Here is a 27,188-nt window from a genome sequence, read left to right on the forward strand (position 1 = left end):
CTGCTGCCCGCTGTCTACACCAGGCCTCCTTTTAAACCTGGTGCTGTTTTAAAGCTTGCTCCCCCACAACTCCCTGCTATCCACTCCCTTAGAATTCTTAAAGCGGTAGATACAAAAAGCCCGCAAAAATGCTTTTAAATGATTTAAACAGTTCTACAAGGTAAGTTCTTACTACGAAAGTGCTTTGAACTTATTTAAACAGGTTTTTAACAGGTAATTTCTTATCTGTCTCTCTGCTCCTTCATTCGTCTGCTCCTGCAAACAATGGAAGGCTTCACCGTAGTGTCTCTTTTATACCCTTAGGAATGGCCTCAAAAGCCATGGAAACAATTGCATGTAGGTTTGCTGCTCCATTTGAGGGTATATATTCTTAGTCATAACTGATGCACGCTCAAAGTGGCCAGAAGTTGTTATCATGAGATCTGCTACACCTGAACAAACCATTGAAAAACTTGACAAATTGTCCGCAGGATTTGATAGACCAGAACACAGTGTTAGTAATAATGGTTTACTTCACAAGAGTTTGAGGATTATCTGAAAAGTGAATGTTATTCAGAATGTAAAATCCACACCTTATCATCTGTCAACCAATGGATTAGCTGAAAGATTCATACAATCCTTGAAACATTCTTTAAAAGCTTCAAAAGAGAAAGGTTCATTATCATGTCATGTGAATAGCTTTTCGTCATCTTATAGAAACACTACTCCTGCAATTACCCAAAGTTCACCTGCATTATTACTCTTAAAAAGAAAGTTGAGAACAGCATTTGATTTGTTAGTACCTCCAGATACTTCAGGGATTTTAGAGCATCAACAACAATCTCAAGTTGCAAGACAAGAAATGAGGGTAAAACAACACTAATTTCAACAAGGAGGTTCAATGTTAGCGCATAATTATGCCACGAGTGAGAAATTGATACTAGCCGTGGTTTTAGCAAAAACAGGTCTAATTTCTTACATCGTTCAAACTGAAGTTGAATTACTTTGGTGACACCATGCTGATCAATTGTAATTTCGAAATAATTTCTCAGAATCATCTCCAGAAGTTTCTTTAGTCCCTAGTGTTTTGAATACTACTACAGAAGATCTATTTGAATCTGAGTTGCCTTAGTTACTAATCAGGTGAGAATGATACAGAATTAGTTCCAAGAGAAGAAGTAGCTACAGAAATTCCAAATCATACTTCGAGAGTCAAATTCCAGAATATCGTAATACAACCAAAAAGGAATAGATGTCCTCCTAATCCACTTTCTTATTGACTGTAATGAGACATGGTTCTGTTTCTGGAGTATTATTGATCCTATGTTTAACATTGTGGTGATTTGTTGTCGTGACCACAGAAGTAAAGGGGGAAGTATATTGTATATTTAAAAAGGTTGCAGGTTGCTTTAAGAGCTGATCACATGATTTGATGCTTATGTCACAAGGGTGTTTGAGGGGTTGCTGTTTTAATCTCAAGTTTCTCTGTGTGTAGGCAGAAACTTCTCGAATCAATCTGTTGTATTTACTTTGAATCCACGTTCCTTTCTTTCTGTTAAAACCCACGTACCTAACATAGTTAGGATATTACGCTGAATGGTATTCTGGTGGTTGTTAACATCTCTAGGCCTCCTGCACTGCACGTTTCAGCCCTGTTTCCCTCCTACATGACCCTCCCAGCCAAAACACCCTGGTCCCCAACATTCTTGTTTGTAAATTCCACGTTATATCACCCATGCCCACGATATGCATAGCCTCCCATAGACATGCTCCACAATACTAAATGGCATCCTCACTCCCCTTGCAGAGCAAAGAAGTTCATGCTCTTCCAACACTACAGCCAGGTCTACACATGAACCCATGGCTGCTGACCACCACTGTCGTCTCCAAGCAAGCTTCCTTTGTCAGAGAAGATCTCCTCTTGCCACTTTATGATCCTCCTGCTGACAACCTGGAGGCTATGCAGGGATTTACCAGTGAACCATGGGATCATGTGTGCAGGCACTTTCAATATTTCTGAAGGATAGCATCTGTTACTGAATCTTCAAAGGGCTTTTCTGTCTGTCTTTTGTACAGATTCCCTTGGCAGAATTGTTACTGTGGCACCTCTGCTGAAGTCATTGAATTTCATTTGTTATTTCAACTATGTCTTGAAAGCTAAGCTCCTGCCTCTGTGATGTCTTCCAACTAGTAGCAGATTTGTTGCTTGTAGGACTTTACACCTTCTGAAGGGGAAGAGCACCTCATTCCTCCTCTCCACTATCAGAGTCTTCAAAGCAATACCGCCGGGCCAGATTTTGACATGCTGAGGCTCTAAGATATGTCAAGTTTAAGATGCCTCTTACATTAAAAACAAAACTTTACTACTCTCTCAGGGCATTGAAAATATAAATATGAAAGCTTTTATCTATATATATATATATAGAAAGGCGAAGGCACAAAGAAAGAAATATAATCTGAAAATAGCTGTTTGCATTATATGCTACTTTCAAATTAAAATACGTTCATGATTTCTTAATATTATCTGAAAACTTCTTATCAACACCAGCAGAAAAGCTATTACATAAATTAACTTACTAAATGGAAGCACTGATATAACCTGCAGTGTATCTGCTTATACACTGCATGAAATGAACAATTCAAAAGACTTTCTTTCATGAGTTTTGGAGAGCAAAGTAATTGATGACATCCTTAAATGATAAGCTGCCAGGTTTATTACTTTCAATGTACATAATGCTTAGGGCAGATAGCTTTCCTGCCTTGCAATATTTTTGTCTGTACATCATTCTGGATGTTTTTCAGTCATGAAAATTACCTTTCCCTTGAACCATTTGTTGCCATTAGATTCCAAAATAGCTGTAGTTTTGTTTCTACATAAGGAATGCCAACTGAATCTGATCTTGGATGATGGCTTGTTATAGGACCTGTTTGCTTGAAGGTTTTCTTTGAGTATTATTCCCTTAATATAAGCATGCAAGTATTCTATTTTCCCAACAAGGTTAGCATCAATATCTTCAGCATTGTCTTTCATCAGAGGTTTACACTTTCATATAGGCTTTATTTGAGGTATCTAACTCATTAACCAAAAATGAAAAATTGTTTACATTTCTTTGTGGTTTCAAATCTATCCATCATAGGTGTAGAACAGGGTTCACATGGATGGTGCAATGACATGGGTACATAAGGGGTCACAAGCCGATAGCATGGCATTCTCCCCAAAGAGTGGGAAGACACATATTACATAAGAGCTGCTCAGACTTTACAGTAAACTTATTATTCTAAGTCCTTGGTCACTAGTCAGTGGTGTTCCACATGGTGTCAGGAGTTAGCAAAATGACACAAAGACTTCGCTGTATCATCCCACTCATGTTTGATGAAAACGTTGCTGACAACAGGACAAAATTTGAAAAAGAGTATCTAAAAAGAGCATCTACTGTGTTTCTGTCTATCAGAAAAATCCAAGAAAGTACAGGCTAAACTTAGCAAGCCCCGAGGCCATCAAGAAATTTGATTTTGTTTTCCAAATGGAGGAAGAGAAAGAGGGTCCTGGATATTGTTAAACGGTTTTAATACTCAAGCCAAAAATTAGATGAACTGATTTAGCCCTACACTGCGACTCTAAAAATCCTGCCAAAAATATGTGCATTTGACACCCTTACCGATGAACTCATCAGGGATTATATTGTGTGTGTGGGGTCCATTGTGATCTTGTTCACAAGCAGCTTCTTCGTGTGCAAAATCTAACCATTGCAACCAGCCATCAGCATCTGTATGCTGATCGAGCAGTCAGAAAAAAAAGCAAGGAATTAAGGGAGGAATCCTAAGTTTTCGCGGTGCACGGAATGCCCTGCACCAACTGCAGCGATGTGGAGATACCGGTGTTGGACTGGGGTAAACACAGTAAGAAGTCTCACAGGTTAAAGTCCAACAGGTTTATTTGATAGCAAAAGCCACTAGCTTTCGGAGCGCTCACTGCTCCTTTGTCAGGTGAGTGGAATTTCAGTTCACAGTTCTGTTCACTGTTCACAGATCATAGTTCATGTCAACTGCAGCGACCGTTGTTCACAGAACAGAACTGCATGTTTGGAATTTGATGAATACTGCAACAAATGTGGCAAATTGAACCATTTTACATAATATTGCAGATCAAAACCTCCAGTTGCACAACTGAGTTTTCTCTCAAGATTTTCTGGCATTTTGTGCATGGAGGATCTATGGGCATGGTTCCTGACATTAGTTTGGTGGGGCAGGGTCTGATCAGGGTGCCACCATTACAGAGCCCTCCACTGAGGGCTGTAATTAACCCTTGTGCTTCCAACAGGTTTCCTCAACTGCTTCAAATTTTTAAATAACTGCTGAACTGTTGTAGTCGGTGAGTTATGAATATTCAGTGAGGAGGGAACATTTTGCAGGAAGGCTTCCTTGGTTCATTATTTGGTCTTTATATATCAGTTTGCCATTTCACTATAAAATAGTTACAAGGGAACTCCTGTCATTGTACTGATTTTAATTCAAGCCCTTTGCCCTGGTAAATTTAAAATTACAGTTACAAAACGAAGGCAGCTGTGTTATTGTACATTGTTTTGGAAACAATTGGATTTAACGTCAAAAGGATGTGATCACTGGTAGTTGTGTGTATTGTCGAAAAAGGTCCTGTTTTGTGTACATTAGAACATTAAAGGATGTTATTGTAAAGTATTGTAGAGTTATTGGGAGTAACTTTGTGCAGGCTTAAAATGGGTAATAATAAATTGACAGCCCATTCTCTTGATTTTTATATCCATTGACTATTCGCCATCACCAAAGTTACACTAGCACAAGGTCAGTCCCATTACTTTTTCAGGATTCAAGTCTCACAGTAAAAATTCTGCCACATTAGAGATATGGGACTGGATTTTACCAGTTGAGAAGAAGTCCTGACACTGGCGTAAAATGCGAGTCACATGGGCAGGTGGCAGGACCTCCTCAGAAATCTTCCAACTACATCAAATGAATGTTTATCAGGCATAGGAGCCAGCCAAGAGCAGGTGGTGGACAGGAAAAAGAAAGGCCTTATTGGTCTGATTAAAACAATACCTGATGTTTGCCCCTGACCCCTGCGACTTGACTCTCATCACATTCATGATGCAACAATGAGCCACTGACTGGAAAGTACAATGTATTGACGACATTCCCTGAACTGAGTCTGAAATTAAGCATCATTGTGATCTTTGGTCCTCCAAGCAATTGGTAGCAACAACAGCCTCAACTCCTCTAGCAATCTGTATTGTTCTATTACCTGCCTAAACAGGCGTAGCCTTCTGTGACACTCGAACTCTGACATCTCCATGAAACTAACCCCCTGTCAGTAAACCTTTTCAACTGGCCAGTGCTTTCTATGAATATTAGCCCACAATATTGCCCTATGTACTCTCATTGACTGTGTCCCATTGCACCCTCATGTTGCCCTTCGGTCTTCTGGGTAATAATAAATTGACAGCCCATTCTCTTGATTTTTATATGCATTGATTATGCGCTGTCACCAAGATTACACTAGCACAAGGTCAGTCCCATTACTTTTTCAGGATTCAAGACTCACAGTAAAAATTCAGCCCTCTGCTCTTTTGGCCCTTGCAGCCTGCTTCATGTAGCTAAACCTGTCTCTGTGTCTTTCTCACTGTACTCCTCACTGGAGGAGTCCGCAACAAAATGCTGAGCATCCATTGAAATTTGGAGTCTTCATACTTTAATGCCTTTCAAACCCCTAGAGCTGCCTGCACTTCAGTGGAGCTGGGATACGTTCTTCCAATAACTGTTCTTCAATTTGAGCTCATACTCTGCAATCTGTCCAGTGTTCAATGTTTTTGTTTAACTGAATTTCAACCTGCCTTGTTAATAACGCAGCTGTACTGAATAGCTGCTAGTTCCAGCCAACTTTCATCTCTCATTGAGCTGTCACCTCCTTTAAGCAGGAGAACCTTGATGCTCTGTGAAACCTGTGCACCCCATGGAGAATTTAAAATCCATTTCAAATTCACTCTTAGCTGCTTGCTTTTCTGGCTCAATTGCCTGCCCACCGTCGTCCTCCATATGCCCAATTCTGCTGCCCAACTGCCCCTGGGAAATTTGCCCACTGGTGAAAACACAACAGAGTTCAGCTACAATGCATTCTCCAGCATTCATCCTTCATCCACCCTCCTGGTCTGTCACCATGGGCCCAGTAAAATTCCGCGCACTGGGGCCAATTTGACTCTGGGTAGATGGTGAGGCAAGTTAGAAATCCTCTCATTGTAACAAAAAAAACAAGACCAATGGGCTATATTTTAACTTCCAAGCATTATTATAATCTCAAAAAGGGATGCCCAGCACAGTTGTCTGACAGTACAGTGAATTTGCCCATTTTGAGTCAGCAGGGGTCTTATTTTAAGCAGCAGTGCTTCTCAAAGTATTTCTGTTGAGTGTAAACGTTGCTGATCAAAGAAGGGGAATGTTATAGTGGCCACAAAGGATATGGCACATCCTCAATAGATCTCCCTATAGGTGTCATAGAATATGAGTTCCCTATTGAGTGAGCGGGAGCTTGCCCAATGCCTGACAAGGAGCAGGAGCTAAAACCTGCACTCTCAAGCTGGAGCAGTGTATTGTAGATCTGGAGCTCAGGACTTGAGATGCTGTAAGTGTCAGACTTGGCCTTTTTTTTGTATAAGTAAAGCAGTATGATAGCAGAAGCTTGGCCTTGGTGACATTATTACACTGATGACATTTTTCTCCTCCTGATAATCATCGCCGAAGGCAAGCAGCTGCTCGCCAGTACGAAGCAAAATGCACCTCCTCAATAAATTTGAACCCAGTGATGTAAGCGGAGAAGATTGGGCCCAATATGTATTGTGCATGCAGTACTTACTTTGGGCAAATAATATTAAAGGAGATGAAGAACAGAAAGTGATCTTGCTAACAGCATGCTAAAAAAACCTGACCTACCCAGATACCACTGACTCAAAAACTTTTAATAAGCTTAAAGACCTGGTTTAAAACAATAATGATCCAAAGCCCTTTGTCATACACCAAAGATATCACTTTGTTACAACAGGGAGAACTCGCAGGGAACCTTTACCAGATTTTCAGCTAGATTATGAAAATTGGCGGAACATTGTGAATTCAGGTCACCCCTGAGTGAAATGTTGTGAGACAGATTGGTATGTGGAATGAACAGCTTCATAATCTGAATAAACTTATTGGCAGAACCGGATCTGGATTTGAAAAAACTATTGAAATAATCTATCACTAGAAACTGCAGAGAAAGGGGCTTGAGCTACAAGGAGCATCCGAAAGTAATATTCTCTGGTTAGCCTGTATAAGTAAGATGTCAGGGTTTTCATCACAAATCAGGCCCCAGCGCACATTACCAGGCAATCAAGGAAATGCAATAATATCCCCAAATATGGTGGGGGACAAATTCTGAAAAGTTGCAGATATCAGATGACAGACTGTTGTAGGCTCAGCCAAAGCACGGATACTGAAAAAGACAAAACGTGTTGTTTCATGATGAGGCTAAGGTCTGCACTGGCCCATAATGCGCAGGTACATGCACTGCCAGAACAAGGAACAATTCAACTAAATCGGATGATGAAGAGCAAGATCACCCAAATAATGGTGGAGCTGTTAATTAACGGACATCCATTGAAAATGGAGGTGGACACGTGAACTGCAATTTCTGTTATCAGGGAATAGACATACGACCATCTCCAAATCGGGATTCAACTCCTAAACTTATAAAACACAAAGGCCAGACTAGCTACCTGCACAGGGAACCATTAAGAATCAGGGGCACCACAATTGCACCAGTGACCTACAGACAGCAATTGGTCTGACTCCCATTCCCCATTGTGTGGGAGGCGAGGACCAAGTCTAATGGGGAGAGATTGGCTCCAGTGAGATCATGCTAACTTGGTTGGCAATCTTCTGGTTTGATGTGGGAGGACTGTATGAAGTCACCAGCAACAACCTGAAGTTTTTCAGGAAGGAGTTGGGAAAATAAGAGGAGCCCAAGCCAGAATCTATTTTGATCCAGACGCTGTGCCTAGTATTTTAGAGCAAAACCTATTCTTTACTCTGTGTTAGAAAAATGGGAAGTGGAGACTGAACTCAGGTGCCTGCAAGATCTAGATATAATAAGGCCCATGCAATTCACAGTGTGAGCCATGCCCATTGTCTCTGTCCTTATGCCAGACAAGTCGGTCCACATTTGTAGAGATTATGGGCAGGATTTTACAGCATCACTCGAGCAAAACTGAAAATTCTTGGCTGAGGTCAATGGACATTTGGTCTTCGCCCATTCCCATTCCATGATGGGTGGGACAGTAGAATTCTGGCATATAAAAGTCAATCGGGTCTCTAAGTTGTAGAGATAGTTTGTGCACAAATCAAAGACCTGTATGCCAAGTTAGCAGGTGGTTAGGTGTTCACTAAGCTGGATATGAGCCATGCTTATCTTCAACGTAAACTGGATGAGACATCCCAGAACTATGTTAATAATCAATACGCTCAAGGGCGTATATGATTTGATTTGAATGGATTTATTATTGTCAGATGTATTGGGCTTCATTGAAAAGTATTGTTTCTCGTGTGCTATACGGATAAAACATACCGTTCATAAAGAAGGAAAGGAGAGGCTGCAGAATGTAGTGTTACAGGCATAGCTGGGGTGTAGGGTAAGATCAACTTAATATAAGGTGGGTCCATTCAAAAGTAAGGAAGAAGCTGTTTTTGAGCCAATTGTACGTGACCTCAAACTTCTATATCTTTTTCCCGACGGAAAAAGGTGGAAGAGAGCATGTCGATGCTGCATGGGGTCCTTGATTATGTTGGCAGTTTTTCCATGGCAACAGGACATGTAAACATAGTCAGTGGATGGGAAGCTGGTTTGTGTGATGAACTGGGCTTCATTCACAACCCTTTGTAGTTTGAATATATTGACACTATTTCTTCCCTGAATCTGACTGAGTAGGGTCCCATTCGTAGACATGCAGGGTAGAATAGGTGTAGGGCGATGCGGCGGCGCGGGCTCGTTGGGCCGAAGGGCCTGTTTCCCGTGCTGGGTTGTTCTTTGTTCTTTGTATATCCACTTGCCCTTTGGGGGTCTTAGCATGCGCAGTATTCCAACAGATGGGGGAGAACATACTACCAAGTGTTACCCAAAATGGTGTATACTTGGACAATGTCCTAGTCACAGGAATTTCAAAATAAAAGCACTTGATGAACCTGGAAGAGATCCTGAGGGGATTTTTCAGAGATGGGGTGCACCCACAGAGGGAAAAATGTGGCTTCCAGGCAAATAAAGTAACATATATGGGTTATCAGGTGGATGTGAAACGTTATATCTGATGAAGACAAAGTTAAAGCCATTAAGGGGACATCAACTCCAAAAAATACAACTGAGTTAAGATCCTTTCTAGGATTAATTATATATTACTGGAAGTTCAATCCTAACATGGTCTCCACACTATGGAAGTACAAAAAATGGTCTTTGGAGGCATACAGACGGAGGTCTTCAATAAGGTTAAACAACAATTGCTGTCATTCATTTTGTTTCCATTTGGATCTTAAGAAGGAACTCTTCCTGACATGTGATGCTTTCCCTTGTGGCATTGGGTGATACTTTTGCATCACTGGGAAGATGGAACGGCGAAACCTAGAGCATATGCGTGCAGGACTTCCTTAGATGCTGACTGGAGATTCTCTCAAATTGAGAAAGAGGGATTAGTGGTCATTTTTGTTGTTAAAAAAAAAAGTTCCTTCAGAACAATTACGGCAAATGCTTCTTAATAGTGACTAACCATAAACATTTACCAGGGATTTTTTAAGGAGGATAAGGTAATCTCCCCTATTGCCTCCACTTGGATACCACATTAGTCTCCATTACTCACAGTTTATGAATATCTTTTGGCGCAGAACCCTGGAACCCGAATAGACAAGACATTGAACTGCTTCCCACTGCCCACAAGTCTGGCTCTTCTGCCAGTATTGGAGGAAGTTGTGATGACTTTAAATTTTTTAGAGAGTTACTGATGTCCTCAAAGCAAATTAGAGCCAGGATGCAAAAATATCCAACCCTATCCAAAATAAAGCACATGATCCTAAATGGTGACTTCCAACAAAAACCTTCAGAAGCGGCGAACCTTATTTAGCTAAGAAGATGAGATCAGTGTTGAGAATGGTATAATTCACTGGGGGTCCTGAAGAGTTGTCTCTCAGTCAGAACGGTGTCCAGTACTAATGGAGCTATGTAATGGTCACCCTAGATTATTGAAAGTGAAAATGCAGGCCAGGAGCTAAATCTAGAGGCCTGGCCTTGACTTGGACATCACAGATTTAGTAAGACAGTGCATTCTATGCCATGAGAAACAAAAACGTGCCCCACTCCCCCAGCCTCTTTACACCCACGGGAGTGGACTGGCAGGTCATGGATGCAAATTTATGTCGACTTCGCCAAGCCTTTCATGGGCTCCCTATTTTGATCCTGGTAGACGCACACTCAGAATAATTAAAGATACACCACATGAACTCCAATATCTTCCACAACTACAGCAAAATATCAGTATTTTTATATTCCATTCTCCTTGCAGTAAATGTTAGTATTCCATTTGTCTTCCTAATAAAAGCAAATTACTGCGCATGCTGTAATCTGAAACCAAAAGAAAAATGCTGGAAAATCTCAGCAGGTCTGGCAGCATCAGTAAGGAGAGAAAAGAGCTGACGTTTCGAGTCCAGATGACCCTTTGTCAAAGCTTTCCTAATAATTTGCTGTTCCTGCTTGCTAACCATTTGATTGGTAATTCGTGTAATCTTTGTCTAATTTCTGAATTCACTTTAGCAAGCTCTGTCTTTATACCCTCATAATTACCCTTATTTAAGTTCAAATACTCGTTTTGGACCTACTTTCCCGCATTCGAATTGAATGTGAAAGTCAGTCATGTTAGGATCACTTACTACGAGGTCATTAGTTAATCCTGTCTCATCTCACATTGCCACATCTAGAATAGCCTGTTCTATGGTTGACTCAAACAGGCACAACTCTCAAAAAATTGTCCCAAAAAATGTCTATGACTTCATCTTCCAGTCTGCCTTTGCCAATCTGTTTCGCCCAATCCACAAGAAAATTAAAATCACCTATAATTATCGCTGGACCTTTCTCACAAGCCTCCATTATTTCCTGTATACTCCATCATACAGTGTAGTTATTGTTAGGGAGCCTATAAATTACTCTCAAAAATGACTTCCTATGTATATTATTTGTTCACCTAAATTGATTCTACATCTTGATTTTTAGATCTAAAGTAAACTCAATTGCAGTAATATTAGTCTTAATTAACAAAGATACCCCTTTACCTTTTCCTAGCTTTCTGTCCTTCTGAAATGTCAAATACCCTTGAATATTCAGGACCAGCCTTTGTCATCTTGCAGCCATGACTGTGTTGTGGCATGTAAGAAACTCACCAAGGTTTCTTTGACAGCACCTTCCAAACCTGCAATTTCTATCACCTAGAAGGATAAGGACTGTGGATGCGTGAGAACACCACTACCTGCAAGTTCCCCTACAAGCCACACACCACCATGACTTGGAACTACATCAACATTCTTCTACTGTCGCTGGGTCAGAGTCCCAGAATGACCTTTCTAAAAGCGCTATTGGTATACCTGCACCAGATGGATTATAATGGTCCAGGAAAGCAGCTCAGCACCACCTCTCAAGGGCAGTTCGGGATGGACAATGAATCTTGGGCTAGCCAGTGATGTACACATGCATGAGCAAATACATTTTTTAAAAATACCCTTAAATAAAGTCATTGGTGGGTCTTCAGTGCAACTTTTGTGTTGATCAGTGCTGCTACCACTATTTCTTCAATCCATCTACGTACAAAGGACAGCACAAGTCAAAGTTGGGGGTGCAACCAATACTGCCTATGGAATGTTATAACAGAAGATGAACTCTCAGTCACTCAAACCTGTTCCAAAAAAACTGAGAAAGAAGTATATGAAACAGAGGAGGAAGCAGGTTTACACAGGTTGGCACTTTATTTTGGATTGCTCTCACAAATAGCCAGTTACTGAATACCTGATGATTTAACTGTGCTGTGAAACTCTGTGATCTTTGTAATGTCAGGACACTAAACCTGTCCTATAAACACATTGGTGACAGATCTCCTGAATAGGTATGAATGTTGCCTTTTATTGCAAATATGCAGACGTGCACAGGAAGAATGTTACTGATAATGTTATCTTGGTAATAAGTTATTTAGTGAATTTCTGATGACCTTTGTGACATTTTCTGTTACAGGAAAAGCCATTGACAAAATCCTTGCAAAGGGGCGAAGACCCACAGTTTGATCAGGTAAGCAAAACAGAATAATTAATAAATGCTTAGTCCATTTGTTTTAATATGAAAAGCTTTTATTTACAAAATAATCAATAGGTGACAACTCATCAGAAAGCTGCAAAAACAGTACAGGTTTTGCATAACAATTTAACTGATTATCATTGTAGTAATGTATCTACACTCAGCATTTAATTAACAGTTATGACACGTGGGATTAATAAGAATCTGCATTTATATTGTGCATGTAGTGATGAATTAAGGTTGTTCACCGAAGTGTAATTATCTAGGTGGATGGCGAACCAAATGTTGTTGAGAAAGGTGGTTAAAAGCTTAATCAGAGAGCTAGGAGATGGAGATGAAGTTAGAGAGGCAGGGAGACATTGAATTACTGAGCATAGAGCATAAATGGCTGAAAATAGTTTAGGTTGAAGCAATTGGGATATGAGGAAGAGGCAAAGTTAGAGGAACAGGTAATTTTGGAGAGTTGTTGGGCTGAAAGAGCTTACAAAGATAGGAACAGTCAAGAGCATGAAGGGATTGAAACAAAAGGATGATCGTTTTACATTCAAAGCAGTGAGGGAATAGTTCCTAATGTAGATCATCAAACACAGGTGTGTTTGGTGAATAGGACTAGGTATTGAACGTGATATGTGCAGTTGAGTTTGGATGAGCTGACCTTTATGGATGGTGGGAAGTGATAAGAGATAATTGGGGTATTTGAAGAAAACTATGGATTTCAGCACTAGGGCTTCAACAGGAAATAGGATATGAGTGGAATGGAGGTGGGAAATTTTAGGAAGGTAAAAGGGACAACCTTTGTGATAGAGAGGATATGGAGTATGAATTTCAAATTAGGATCAGTTTGGGTGCCACAGTTGTGAACAGTCTGATTCAGCCTTAGGCAGTGACAATGAAAGAGGATAGAATTGGTCGCAAGATTATAGAGTGTGTGTCAGGCTCTGAAACCAATGGCTTTGGTTTTCCCAATGTTTAACTGAAGGAGGTTGTTGATTAACCAAAACTGAACATTGGAAAATAGTATAAGAACAGGGAGGCAGTGCTGAGGTAGAGGTAGAGCTGATGTGGAACCTGAATGCCTGTCTTTGGATTATATTGTAAAAGGCAGCATATGGCAAGTTCAAAGAGGGGTTGAAGGATATATTCGTGGGCCAATCCACAAGTTCAAGGATGAGATGAGAAACCCATAAGAACTTAAGAAATAGGAACCCTCAAACCTTCTCTGTCATGACTGATCTATGTCAACTCCACTTTCCTACTTATCTCCATATTCATTGATTCCTTTAATCCCAAAATCCTCAACATCTGTCAACTAAAATGGCTGAGGTCTTGAATAACTTTTTTGTTTCGGTCTTCACGGAGGAAGATGTGAATAATTTGCTGGGTGTTAGCGATGGAAAGGTGGTAGGACTGGAGGGTCTCAATGACATTATTGTTACTAGAGAGGCGGTGCTCGACAGACTGGAGGGACTGATTGTGGACAAGTCACCAGGACCGGATGGAATGCATCCGAGGGTTCTGAAAGAAATGGCGGAGGTGATAGTGGATGCCTTGGTGGTTATTTTCCAGACGTCGCTGGATTCCGGGGAAGTGCCGGAAGATTGGAAAGCGGCTAATGTTACGCCGTTGTTTAAGAAGGGTGCCAGGCAAAAGGGGGGGAATTATAGGCCGGTTAGTTTAACGTCTGTTGTAGGTAAAATGTTAGAATCCGTCATCAAGGAGGAAATAGCGAGGCATCTTGAGGGGAATTGCTTGATAGAGCAGACGCAGCATGGTTTCGTTAAGGGGAAGTCGTGTCTGACAAATTTATTGGAGTTCTATGAGGATGTGTCTAGGGCAGTGGATAGAGGAGAGCCGGTGGATGTGGTCTTTCTTGATTTTCAGAAGGCGTTTGACAAGGTACCTCACAAGAGGTTATTGCAGAAGGTAAGGGGGCATGGAGTTGGGGGTAGGGTGTTGGCGTGGATAGAGGATTGGTTGTCAAATAGGAGGCAGAGAGTGGGGGTTAATGGGTGCTATTCGGATTGGCGGTTGGTGACTAGTGGAGTGCCCCAGGGGTCGGTGCTGGGGCCTCAGCTATTTACCATTTATATAGATGATCTGGAGGAGGGAACCGAGTGCAGGGTGTCGAAATTTGCTGATGACACCAAGATTGGTGGAACGGCAAATTGTGCTGAGGGTGTGGAGAGTCTGCAGAAGGATCTAGATAGGCTGGGCAAATGGGCCAGGAAATGGCACATGGAATTTAATGTTGGCAAGTGCGAGGTGGTCCACTTTGGTAGGAATAATGGTAGGAAGGACTATTACTTACGTGGCGAAAAACTGCAGCAGGCGACGGTGCAGAGGGACCTCGGGGTCCTTGTGCATGAGTCGCAAAAACCCAGCTTGCAGGTGCAGCAGGTGGTCAGGAAGGCGAATGGGATGCTGGCCTTCATAGCGAGGGGGATTGAATATAAAAGTAGGGAGGTCTTGCTGCAGCTGTATAGGGCATTGGTGAGGCCGCAGCTGGAGTACTGTGTGCAGTTTTGGTCGCTGTACTTACGCAAGGATATTTTGGCCTTGGAGGGAGTGCAGAGGAGGTTTACTAGGCTGATACTGGAGTTGATGGGGTTGAGCTATGAGGAGACGCTGAGTAAACTAGGCTTGTACTCGTTAGAGTTTAGAAGAATGAGGGGAGATCTCATTGAGACGTATAAGATGATGAATGGAATGGATAGGATAGAGGTGGAGAGGCTCTTCCCGCTCAGAAAGGACAGTAGGACGAGGGGGCACAGCCTGAAGATAAAGGGGGGGTGGTTTAGAACGGAGTTGAGGAGGAACTTCTTCACCCGAAGGGTGGTGAATCTCTGGAATTCTCTGCCCGTTGAAGTGGTGGAGGCTGCCTCGCTAAATATTTTTAAGACGCGGGTTGATGGGTTTTTGATAAGCGAGGGGATTAAGGGTTATGGGGAGAGGGCGGGAATGTGGAACTGAGCCACGACAGATCAGCCATGATCTTATTGAATGGCGGGGCAGGCTCGAAGGGCTGGATGGCCTACTCCTGCTCCTATTTCTTATGTTCTTATGTTCATAGGCCTCTGAGGTAGGGAATTCCAAAGATTCAGAACCTTCTTTGTTCATCATATTCCTAAATGGCTGTTCTCTTATTTTGAAACCATGCCCCCGATCCTAAACTCTCCACCAAGAAATACAGGCGCTCAGCATCTATGTTGTCAAACTCTCAAAGAATTACATATATTTCAAGGGTATCACTTGCCATTCTTGTCATTCTTTTAAATGCCTGAAAATATAGGCCTGTTCTACTCAATCTTCACCCATAGGTCACCCCTCTCATCCTCGAAGTCAATCTTGCAAATCTTTGTTACACCCCATCTGAGATAAGCTTCCGAGTGTAGTCTCACCATACCTATACAACTGCAACAAGATTTCCTCACCTTTGTACTCCAAACCCCTTGAAATATTAATATAGGAAGAGTAAGCTATTTGGCCTCTCGAGACTGCTCCATAATTTAATAAGATGAATGAATAAAATCTAACATGCTATCTGCTTTCCTAATTTTTTGCCATCACAATAGCGAAGGATGTAATTCATGACTTCTGGTGGGGCCATTTCAGTACTGTGGTGAAGATGAAAACCTGAGAAAAGAGATTCAAATATTGCCTATTGGATTGGCATAGTATTCCAGAGGTGACAGCATGTTAAGGCAGTTTGGAGAGAGCTTGAAGATGACTTGGTAGTTTTCAAGGACAGAGGGGTGGGATGATGACAAGGATCTCGAAAGGGAGGGACAGTACCCCTGTAAAAAGGTTAAGCTTGGTGGGCAAGAAGAAAGGAGGATGATAGTGCAGAGACAGCTGAATGGATGGCTTCAAGCATTGTTCTCTCTAAGCTGAATGGTCCCAAAACCATGCAGAAACCCAAAGGTTTTCTTGCAGGCCAAGCACAAGCTGGTCATTTTAAATTGTTGCCCAACAAAAAGAAATTAAAGATTCTGTACTGGAGTTTAACTTTTTTTTGTTGTGCAATAACTTAAAATGACCAGCGTGTGTTGGTTTCCAGCCAGCGGAATTTGAATTTGTTTAATAGAGCTGGAATATTAAGCTAGTCTCAGTAATGGTGACCATGAAACTATAATCAATGGTCGTAAAAACCCATGTCCTTGAGGGGAAGAGATCATTCTTACGTGTTACCCCAGGCCCATAGTAATGTGATTGACTTTCAATTGCCCTATGAAATGACCTCCCAAGCCACTTAGTCAAGGACATTTAGGGATGGGCAACAAGTGCTGACCTTGCCAGTGACACCCACATCCCATGGAAGAACATAAAAATTACCCCTTTCTCTGCCTCCTAGAACTGCAGGATTTTCCTTTTCCTTACCATGCACCCTACCAACCTGATCATCCTCCATCATTTCCACCATCTCCTGGATGATGCCACCTCCAAATGCTCCCCGCCTTCCCCCAGCTTCAGTGTTCTAAAGGGATCCTTTCCTCCATGACAGCCTGGTCCTCAATCATCCCCAATCCTTCCTCCTCTTCCCATGGCACTACCAATGCAAGAGCAGGAGCTGGAACAACTGCCTTTTTACCTCTTTCTTTCCAACCATTCGGGATCCTAAACCATCTTGGGCGAAACAGCTATTTACTTGTACTTCTTTTGTGTTTGTATACAGCTTTCACTGGTCAAATACTTTGGGGTGACCAATGCAGATTACATAACTACTTTGCAAAACACTTCCAATCAATTCAAATGCTGGACAGGAAGTGAGTTTCCAGTTACTTGTCATATTATTTCTCTGTCCTGTTCTCACCCTGACCTCTCTGTCCTCGGCTACCTACATTGCTTCAATTAAACTCCTAGTAAAATCGAGGGACAGCATCTCTTCCTTCGATTACGCACTCTGCAGCCTTCCATTTTCAACAATAAATTCAACAATTTCAGATCATAGCATTTATCCTCATTTTTAGGTACCAGCTGATAGTGATTAATCTGTTTTCACATTTTCATCACCTCTAGACCCATAAAATAAAAAGCAAAATATTGCAGATGCTGGAATCTGGAACAAAAATAGAGGATGCTGGAAAAACTCAGCAGCTCTGGCTGCATCTGGAAGAAGAGAAAGTAGAGTCAAGGTTCCGAGTACTTTTGGCTCTTAATCAGAACTAAAGAAAGGAAGAATGTATTAGATATTAAAGTGTAGCTGTGAGAGATTGCAACAAAATGTCGCAACTTTAAGAATGAAAGACAGATGGCCTGGTGTGTGAAGAGGGGTGGAGGGTTAACATTGAAGCCATACATGTATGGGATATCTTCAAAAAGGAGTTTAAGATGGGGGAAATGGTCACACTCTCAAGCTGCCAAACTCAATGTTGAATTCAAGAGCCAAACCATGCCCAACTGGAAGATGAGATGCTGCTCCTCTGGCTTGTGGCGTGCTTCACTGGAGCATTGCAGTAGGCCAAGGATGGAAATGTGGGCATGAGAGCAAGGTGCTGAGTTAGATTGGCAAGCAGCAGAAAGGTTGGGATCATGCTTGCTGACTGAGCGAAAGTGTTTCGCCAAGCTATCACCCAGTCTGTGTTTAGTCTCCCTAGTTAGAGAAGACCACACTGGAAGCAGCGAAAACAATGGACCAGTGGACCCATCTTGTGTTGATATGCTTGTCCCATTCCCACCTCTTTTTGATTTGCAACGTTATCCCTTTTCATTTAATCTTTCCTGCCTTCCAGTCTATCAAGATCTTTCTCAAGCCCGTTTTCTACCTCTGTAGTCACTGTTGCCAATACTGACAAAAAACTGAAGCTATTCGGTTTGCAAAGCATTAAAAACAGTTCCCAGGAATGTTTGGTTGTATGCGTATTCACAGTTTCACATTCAGGCTGAACTTGATAATATGCAAACATGCTTGACTTTAAACTAAGCTTTAAAATTCATACTCAATACACCATGAAAACTAACTTTATCTGCCTCCTGCAAGATTATGCATTTTCACTTTTTTCACTTTTATCGCCTTCTGTCAAACTCATATGCATACATTCCCAACCTTCAGATTGTACTTTTCAAACCTGTACTTACCACCCTCCATATAACTTCCTCTACAAGAGTAATCACTCTTTATTTTTAATTGCTTACTCAGAATCACAGTATAGAGGGAGGCCATTCAGCCCATCTTGTCTGCGCCAGCTCCCAAAGTGAGCTGTTTACTTCATGCCATTGTGCCACCTTCTTCCTGTAATACTGCGGGTAACTGTTTAATTCCCTTTTGATTGTCTCATTGTAAGGCAGTGTAGTTTTTCTATGTTCTATTTCAGACCCAACCACTCACTGCGTGAAAAGTTTTCCTCGTGTAACTTCTGCTTCTTTTGCCAATTAATTCAAGACAGTGCCCTTTTGTTCTTGATTCTTTTATAAGTGGGAACAATTTATCCCCATCTACTCTGTCCAGACCCCTAATGATTTTGAATACCTCTATCAAATCTCATCTCTGTCTTCTCTCCTCCAAGGAAAAGAGTTCCAACTTCTCCAACTTAACTTCATTATTGATGTTCCTCTTCCTGGAACCATTCTGATGAATACTTTGCAAAAGGAGTCGTGGAAGAGATAAGAAAAAATGTAATGCTATTCTGACCATCATCATCTTTGCAGTATTTTGCTTTTATTTTAATCCTCAGTTGGTTTAGGATTCAACTTTTTTAGCAAAAATATTACAGTGGACCAGAATCTTTTGTTGCAAAGTCCAAGTTTGGTGGATGGAGCAGAAGTCATTGTGATATTCATTGGAGGGTGAGACAATTGAGCCTAAACACCTTGCACTGTTCAGAAGTTTAGTTTTAACTTTATTTCATTAGTGGCACAAGAAGGCTTACGTTAACATTGCAGTGAAGTTACTGAGAAAATCCCTTAATTGCCTCACTCTGGCACTTGTTTGAGTACATTGAGGGAGAACTTATTGTGGCCAATGCACTTAACCAGCATTACTTACGCATCCATGCAGAGCATGCCAAATGTCACTGTGGGTATGAAGTTGCCCACATGGGGTCAAAGGTCTGGACATCATATTTATAGGGCTCCTAGACAGCCACTCACTCACTGCAGGCTAGGAACTCCAGATTATTCATCCAGAATGTCTCAGAAACACAAACAGCATGCGGTCCCATGGTTTAGCGAAGCTTCCCTAGAGACTCTCCTCCAGGCCATCCAGGAAAGGTGAGAGGTGCAGTTCCCTCTGTCTGATTATAGTGGTGTAGGCCAAGGTTGCATCAAAGGGCTGGTACCCGTGGGGTCCCGTGCAGAGTTACCTAGCAGTACAGGAAAAGAATGAGTGATCCGTTATACTTTCGTCAGTGCTTTTTTCTCTCACTGCAAATTGACACTCATGAGGGCTTCAGGCAGTCTAAGTGTGAAAGTGCACAGGGATGTCACACAGGAGCTTATGTCACAGCACTGACCAGCAGAAAGGACAACTGTACTGACTTTGTGTCAGCCACTTTATGCTCTCAATCTCATATCATTTCAAGACATCCTATTAATCAGTTACTGGGGAGGGCTTAGTAACTGCCATAGGCATGCGTGCTCTTGAACTGCTCATGTAACTATTGGGCTGACAATGAATCCTTCTATGTTTTTGCAAGAGAAGAACATCCATAATAAGTGCAAGCACTCCCAAACCAGAAGTAGAATCCTGGATATTCGAGTCCTTTTGAGGAGCTGGCTACAGAAAAAGCTGGGGACAAGCAGGATTGTGCCTATGCTGAAGGCAAGATAGGATTCTTCTGGAAGCCAGTGAGGACGTCTCGAGTCTGCACTTATCAGTTGTGCCCACTGTGTCAGAGATTTATTTAATTAGGGAGCCTGCTTAGTCAATCACTGCACTCTCCAGTGCAGTATCAGACCAGCCATAGCCTTAGCCTCAATGCAGCTCCAGAAGCCTCAGAGGATGCATTGTTTACCTAAACCCTCCACCTGCACAGATACATACACTTCAGTGGGTTCAAGTTTTAAACGAAGCTTGGAGTCACAATCTGGTGAGCACGTCACTGACTCAGATCCACAGCTGGCAGAGGAATTGTCAGCTGATGTCCCTGACACTCGGTGGACTGCTGGAGACCAAGTCTGTGCTAAACACCATACAAATGACAGACCTCAAAACGCAGCTGTAAAAGACCAGTTAGAGACGCAGGGGAGCATCAGTAAAAGATGCCAGGGGCTGTGTTCAGACTAGATTAATTGCTGGAGGAGCCCATCCACGTTCTTTCTGAGGTGGTGTGGATAAAGTAGATGGGGGAGAAACTGTTCCCACTCTTGAAAGGATTGAGAATAAAAGGGCACCAATTTAAATTAATTCGCAAAAGAAGCAAAAGCAGTATGTGAAAAACCTTGTTCATATAAAAGTGGTTGAAGTATGGAATGCACTGCCTGACAGTGTGGTGGAATCAGGTTCAATCAAGACATTCAAAAGGCAATTAGATGTTTATTTGCAAAGAAACAATTTGCAGGGTTATAAGGAGAAGGCAAGAGAAATGGCAGTTGGCAAAATGCACATTCAGGGAGCCGGTGCAGACATGATGGGCAAAATGGACTCCTATACTGTAAAAAGTCTGTGAAATTCTATGTCATGCCTCCAGCATACAAGCACTTGGCTGCCTCCAGGGAAAAGGTAGCAGTTGCCTTGGGACCCAGGTCCAGCAGAATGCACACGAGCTGCTGAATATGAGTTCAGATCTGCACTCTGTCGCTCTAGGCATTGGTGCAGCAGCAGTAGCAGTGGCGAGGCAAAGTGGAGTAAGGGACACCTCAACCAACCTTCAGGTGCTACTGCTCCTCAATGAGCCATGGATGTGCCATCGGGCACCCAGAGGAAGAAAGAATGCTAGCCGATATCCCGGATTTGCTTTCACCTCACAGCCTGTGCTAGGCCCTATGCCTAGCCTCCTTCTAGACATAGCATCCCTACCTCACCCATTCCAGGTGAAGGACTCCTGGAGAACCAATGATAGTTGTTCTTCCTCTTCATACATTGAAGACATTGCTCTTTGACCAAGTCAGTGAGAGCCATTTGTGACATGCCTCCCTCTGACATTATTTTGCTTGCCTCTAATACCCTTGAGACTCCACAGAGAGACAATTGCCTTGCATCATAGAAAGGCTAACGACTTGAGCCCTTCATCTGGCAGGATAGAGGTTTGGAGTTGTGAGATGGCTGCATTCATCAGTCACGCCTGTTGTTGTCATCTATCCCAGTGTCTGACAGCAGCAAATAGCACTGAATGAACAGCAGCTCCACTCCTTTCAGAGACAAACCTGCTGCCATACGTGCATCACATAGAACACAGCTGAGCATAATCTTCAAAGCAAAACACTCTGGACAGAAAGTGCCAGAAATTGTCAGTGAGTCTGGCAGTATACATGGAGAGAGAAACAGGGTTAACATTTCAATCCAAAATGACTCATCTTGGGAACTGAAGAAAGGTGGAAATGTGATGCATTTTATGCTGTTTAAATAGGGGGAATGGTAAGGTGGAACAAAAAGGGATGGTCAGGGATAACTTAGAAGGCTGAGGAGGCTAGATTACAAAAATGTCATGGAATAACACAAAGAGTGAAATGGTGGTAGTAAAAGAACAAAACATTGGTTCAGAATAAGTGTAATAATCAAAATAAAGGTAAGTGCTATCTGAAAACAAAACATGAGAACAGGATATAGACTGGCATCCACTCCCTTTGTTCTCACGTTTTGGAGGGAGAGCTTCAATCCAGCAAGGTGGCCTTTGTAATGAACATGCACAAAGTGCCGAGACATGCAAAAGAGCTTTTCGGTGTAGTTTGTCAGGAAGCTCTACCTGCCTTTAACCTGCCTTGAAAGTCCTGAGAACAGAATTGCTACATATCATCCCAATGTCGACAAATTAATCTTTGACCTCACACTAAATTAAGTTTCCTTGTTTGCCAAACTTTGTACTGCTGGTGGGACCAGAGGATTCCATTTTGCAGCTGGTAGCTTAAACCTTGAATTATAATCTCAATATACATCAAGTAATTTCTCTTTTATAACAAGCATAGAGCATTTCAAATTTAATTGCAAAATGATTCACTTACCATCAATGTTTAAAGTTTATGAAGCAGTAACATGATGGCAAATTGTAAGATCTTGAAATATTATGCAAACCATCTCATGCCTTCCAGATAGCTTTGTTTAACATTTTAAAGATCTGATTGATGATTTTTCACCACCCCTCCCCTCCCCCAACTGTTTGCAGGCAGGGGTGTGGAGTCATGTAAAATCAGATGGGATGGTAGAGGTGCTTTTTTTGTCTTCCTGCCAATGCTAGTACCAGGGGTGGAACTGAGCATGCTACTTGGCAAGGTCACCAGGAGTTGGTTCTCTCCTGTTCAGTCAGCCTGTGCCCTGCTAAAGGCACCCCACCCACCCAGTGGCATAGACCTCCACAGCAGAGAACCTCACCTGTCTCCATACCCTTGTATCGCAGCACCACACTGCTTCACCAGGGTCTGCCTGATTGGCCCAGGTGGATCCCAACTCCACTCACTTGTCTTCTCTGCCTGCTCCAGGGTCATAAGTCAGAAGACTGTTGTAATGCCAGCTATGGCCACGGCTCTTTGTGGTACCGCTAGGACTGAAGAACTGCCAACTTTCTGATTGACTGGCAGCTCTTGCAAGCGGGATATTCTTCCTCATGGGGTGGAAGCCACAACTTAAGAGAACTACTTGCCTGAAACACGCAGAATAGTGTTGTGGCGTCCAGGATTGGCACAGGCAGGCTCAGCCCTGAATTTCTAGCTAGTAGGCAGGCCACTCTTTTCACGTTAAATTAGGCCATTCTATCCTTTGATTCCCTTGTCCAATCAATCATTTCTTCAAAAAAGCTCAACTAAATTTGTGAAACACAATTTTAGTGCTGGCTGCCTTCATTAACTCACGTGCTTCTAAATATTCATTGATTTTATCTCAATTTCTGGCTCTAAGGTTTGGTTCACAAAATATATTGGACTAACTGGTATAGCTCTGTAAACCTGGTGACGTAAACAGTAATCATCTTGATTCCTATGCATATCAAATACTATTCAATCTTAAATGGTCAAATTTTAAAGCTCATGGGGTGGGAAAAAAAATCTGGCAAAATATTGCCTTTAAAATATATCCACATTAGATGTTTTGGAATAAAATAAATAATACATTTGCTTAGAGCTTTACCATAGTTTAAACTTCACATTTTTAAAAATTGATTGTTAATAATAAATTAATTTGTTTATTCATTGACTTTAAAAAGGGGGCAGATAACTTTGAGTAATGACAAAGTAAAAGAATATGTGAATTAAGATGTCTGCTGCATTAATATCCATATGGCAACATTATCCATGTGGCAGTGTCATTCATACAAATCTTGCAGTATAGTAAGGACATTGATCTAAAAATGTAAAATCTATGTGTGGTTAACAAGAAAACCTTCATTCAGTTTATTTATATAAATGTGTGCCAGTAAAAATAGCACAGGGTTTCATTTAAACAGACAAGTGAATTTTAGTGGTTGAAGCCCAAGGTCAAGACAACCAGGCATATGAGTACATTGAAGTGATATCTACCAACTGTATGAAGTTCATTTATAATGAAAGAAAATGAGTATTCATTGCAATAAGACCATATTTGCACATATATTTAATCTGTTCCAACTATAACACAGAGCTAGGATTCATCTTGCCACTGAGTGTGAATGAAGTCTGTAATTCAGACTGTCCAGACTCTCCTCCCTTCCTGTTATAAGTATGAAACCTTTACAAGGTCAACCCTTCCTTCCTCCTTGACTTAAATAAATTATTTTTTAAAGTAATGATAGATGAAGTTATGCTAGTCTCTTTCATGGAAAAGTATCTTAATTGTGACACACAAAGTACTAGAAAAAGGAGCGTTTAGTCAATTTAGCTGAAGGAAGTTATTGTCTATTTAAAGTGTTGTATGTTATTTTAATTTGGAGAAAGGAGCTATGAAAATGATGAGGAAAAATTGATTTCAATCAACTTCCAGTGCTAAATCAGTGGCACAGTGGCACTATGGTGACTGTGTGGAGTTTGCACATTTTCCCTGCGTCTGTGTGGGTTTTTCCAGGTTGCTCCAGTTTCCTCCCACAGTCAGCAATGTGTAAGTTATGTGGATTGAACATGCTAAATTGCCCCTTAGTGTCCAAAGATGTGTAGGTTAGGTGGATAAGCCATGGTAAATACATTGGGTTATGGGGGTAAGGTGGGGGACGGGGGGAAGATATTCTTTTGGAGAGCCTTTGCAGATTCAATCTCTGGAATTCTACTGCCCCACCCACCACGGAATAGTAGCAGGCGAGGGGCAGACAACAGAATTGCCTATTGACTGCTGGCGGGAATTTCTGGTCATGCTTGTCCCAAGGTCGAATATTCCCACCCGGGGCCAACAGACTTTGGCAAATTCCGCCAAATTTTCTGTCCCACCCACTGCAATTCCTGTGGTAGACAGGATGGGAAAATTCCACCCAATTAATCAAATGGCCTCCTTCTGTACTGTAAGGATTCTATTGAATCAGTGGTCATTTGGAGCCTATGCCCAATAACAGAGTTGTATTTTCATAACACTGACAAGCTGCATGCTTTAGTGCAACTCGCCAGTTAGTGCCTTCCCAATATCAGTTGGTTGAAACCTCAAAACTACTCACAGGTACGCTGGAATTCTACTGCCCCACCCACAACAGAATTGGAGCGGATGAGTGGCAGACAATGGAAATGTCCAGTGACCTTGGGTGGGAATTCCAAAGCTGTAAAGTCCCACCCGTGATCTCTTGAGAGGGTGAGAGGCAAACGTGAAAAGAGGCTAGTGCAAGTGAACATCAGCCTGCCATACAGGGGAAAATGTAAAAGCAAAATCTTAACTATTCTTTTGTGGCAATTGTTGATAGACCTATAAAACTGGGTAGAGCATGTCTGGTGCATGTTAAGCCTGGTTTTAGCCACATTTGATATTGTGGTCATAAAACAAGTATTGGGCCCCTGATTTGTATATTGAAAGAGTCTGTTATTTGTTTTACACGGATACCCATGGTATTTGGAAGTCAACCCATTCAGATTTGGCATATTTCAATAAATAGAGTGAAATATCCAGTTCTGTAGACTACAGAATTCTTACTTGTTTACGGAGTCACGGAAGAAACACTCATGCCACTGAAAGCACCATATGGCAAGCACCTCAGTTTTATGAATAGGGCGGGATTTTACGGCCTCGCTTGAGACTAGAAATTCCCGCCCGAGAGCAACAGACATTTCTATTGTCTGCCCCTCGCCTGCTCTGATTGCGTGGCAAGTGAGGTGGTCGAATTCCAGCGTATATTTTTAATTGCATTTTTATGATACTATTAAGGCACCAATCATTCATAAGGGATTATGCAAACACATCACGGGTTCATTTATTTAAACTTGGCAAATGAGAACATCTACACAAGGATAGAAAGTTCAAAGACATCAGCAGCAGGGCTACTTGTGCCTTATTCTGCTCACAGGCCAAAGTAAGACTGAGGTTGCATCATACAGTTTTCATCCAGTGATGACCCTTAAGGGACTTTGATAACAGTTAGTGTTCCATGCCCATATCATAATATCCAGAAAATTAATTCCAGATACTCAGGAAGCTGCAAAGATACTCCCATCTTGTGACAGTCCTTGGAGCCATGTATCAGAATGGTTGATTTGTGAGCAGGCCTATCTCCTGCTGTCATGGTTTAAGAGTAAGGCTTCTGCAGACAGAGGACAACAATAGATGTAATAAGGCCCATGCTACTACAGTAGGCATTCTTGAGTCTTATTTTCGGTACTTAGGCAAATTTGATGGAATCCTCAGAATGTCTTAAGGAGACTTTCAAGATTAATTGCAGAGTGTCTACGTAACACTTCGATGAAGGTCAAGAGAATGTTGATGAAAAGATTAACAAGACAAGACAAAATATGTAACAATTCAGCCAGTGAATGGAAGGTAGAGCTGATAGAATTGTGCTTTCAGTAAGTTCAATTCATCCAACAAAGTTAATTCATATCTACACATTTTTGCCCCACATTCTCAAGACCAATGTCCATACTTCCCATGTCAGCATCATTAGCTAATGTTATTTTCTGAGCTAGTCAGAACCCCGAGGAAATCTGTCTTAACGATTGTGAACCTTTCTTTTTGCATTCTGAAAATGAGGCAAAGCTACTGACCCTGAAAGCATGGCATTCCAGTAACATCTTTAAGATTAAAAAAAAAATTACTAAGAAGAAATCAAACTTAAGCACAAAAGATTAAAGTTATACATTTAAAATACCCTTACAGAACTATGCTCAAAAATGCATTTGGTCAGAACACAAAAGTAAATTACTTCATTGCAACAATTCCCCTATAGATTTTTAACTGTAAAAATCTGATAATATTATCTTAGAATCCCTACAGTGCAGAAGGAGGCCATTCGGCCCATTGAGTCTGCCGACCACACAATCCCATTTAGGCCCTTTCCCCATAACCCCACATATTTACCTTGCTAACCTCCCTAACACGAGGGTCAATTTAGCATGGCCAATCAACTTAACCCATACATCTTTGAACTGTGAAAGCACCCGGAGGAAACCCATGCAGCCACAGAGAGAAAGTGCAAACTACACACAGACAGTGACCCAAGGCCAGAATTGAACCCCAGTCTCTGGCATTGTGAGGCAGCAGTACTAACCATTGTACCACCGTGCCACCCAAAGCAAATAATTGTTGTTGTTTCAATAAAGGCATACTACACAACTCCTCAAACACTTCTACTCTGATGTGGAAATCCAA

The 27,188-nt window shown here is 41.7% G+C and overlaps 1 protein-coding gene across 6 annotated transcripts in view; it reads left to right on the forward strand.

The window, feature by feature from the left end:
* fryb (furry homolog b (Drosophila)) overlaps window positions 1–27,188 on the forward strand; it is a 360,066-nt gene that overhangs the window by 98,711 nt on the left and 234,167 nt on the right. For all 6 annotated transcript variants that reach the window (XR_013888056.1, XM_080197438.1, XM_080197440.1 and 3 more), the window contains exon 3: window positions 12,296–12,349. Coding sequence is in view for 5 of the 6 variants with exons in the window: in XM_080197438.1 (XP_080053564.1) it covers window positions 12,296–12,349 (54 nt within the window). In the remaining variant the exon portion in view is untranslated. The remainder of the gene's footprint in view (window positions 1–12,295; window positions 12,350–27,188) is intronic.

This window comes from Carcharhinus amblyrhynchos, chromosome 10 (assembly GCF_965287045.1).
Source record: "Carcharhinus amblyrhynchos chromosome 10, sCarAmb.v2.hapA, whole genome shotgun sequence".
Lineage (NCBI taxonomy): Eukaryota > Metazoa > Chordata > Chondrichthyes > Carcharhiniformes > Carcharhinidae > Carcharhinus > Carcharhinus amblyrhynchos.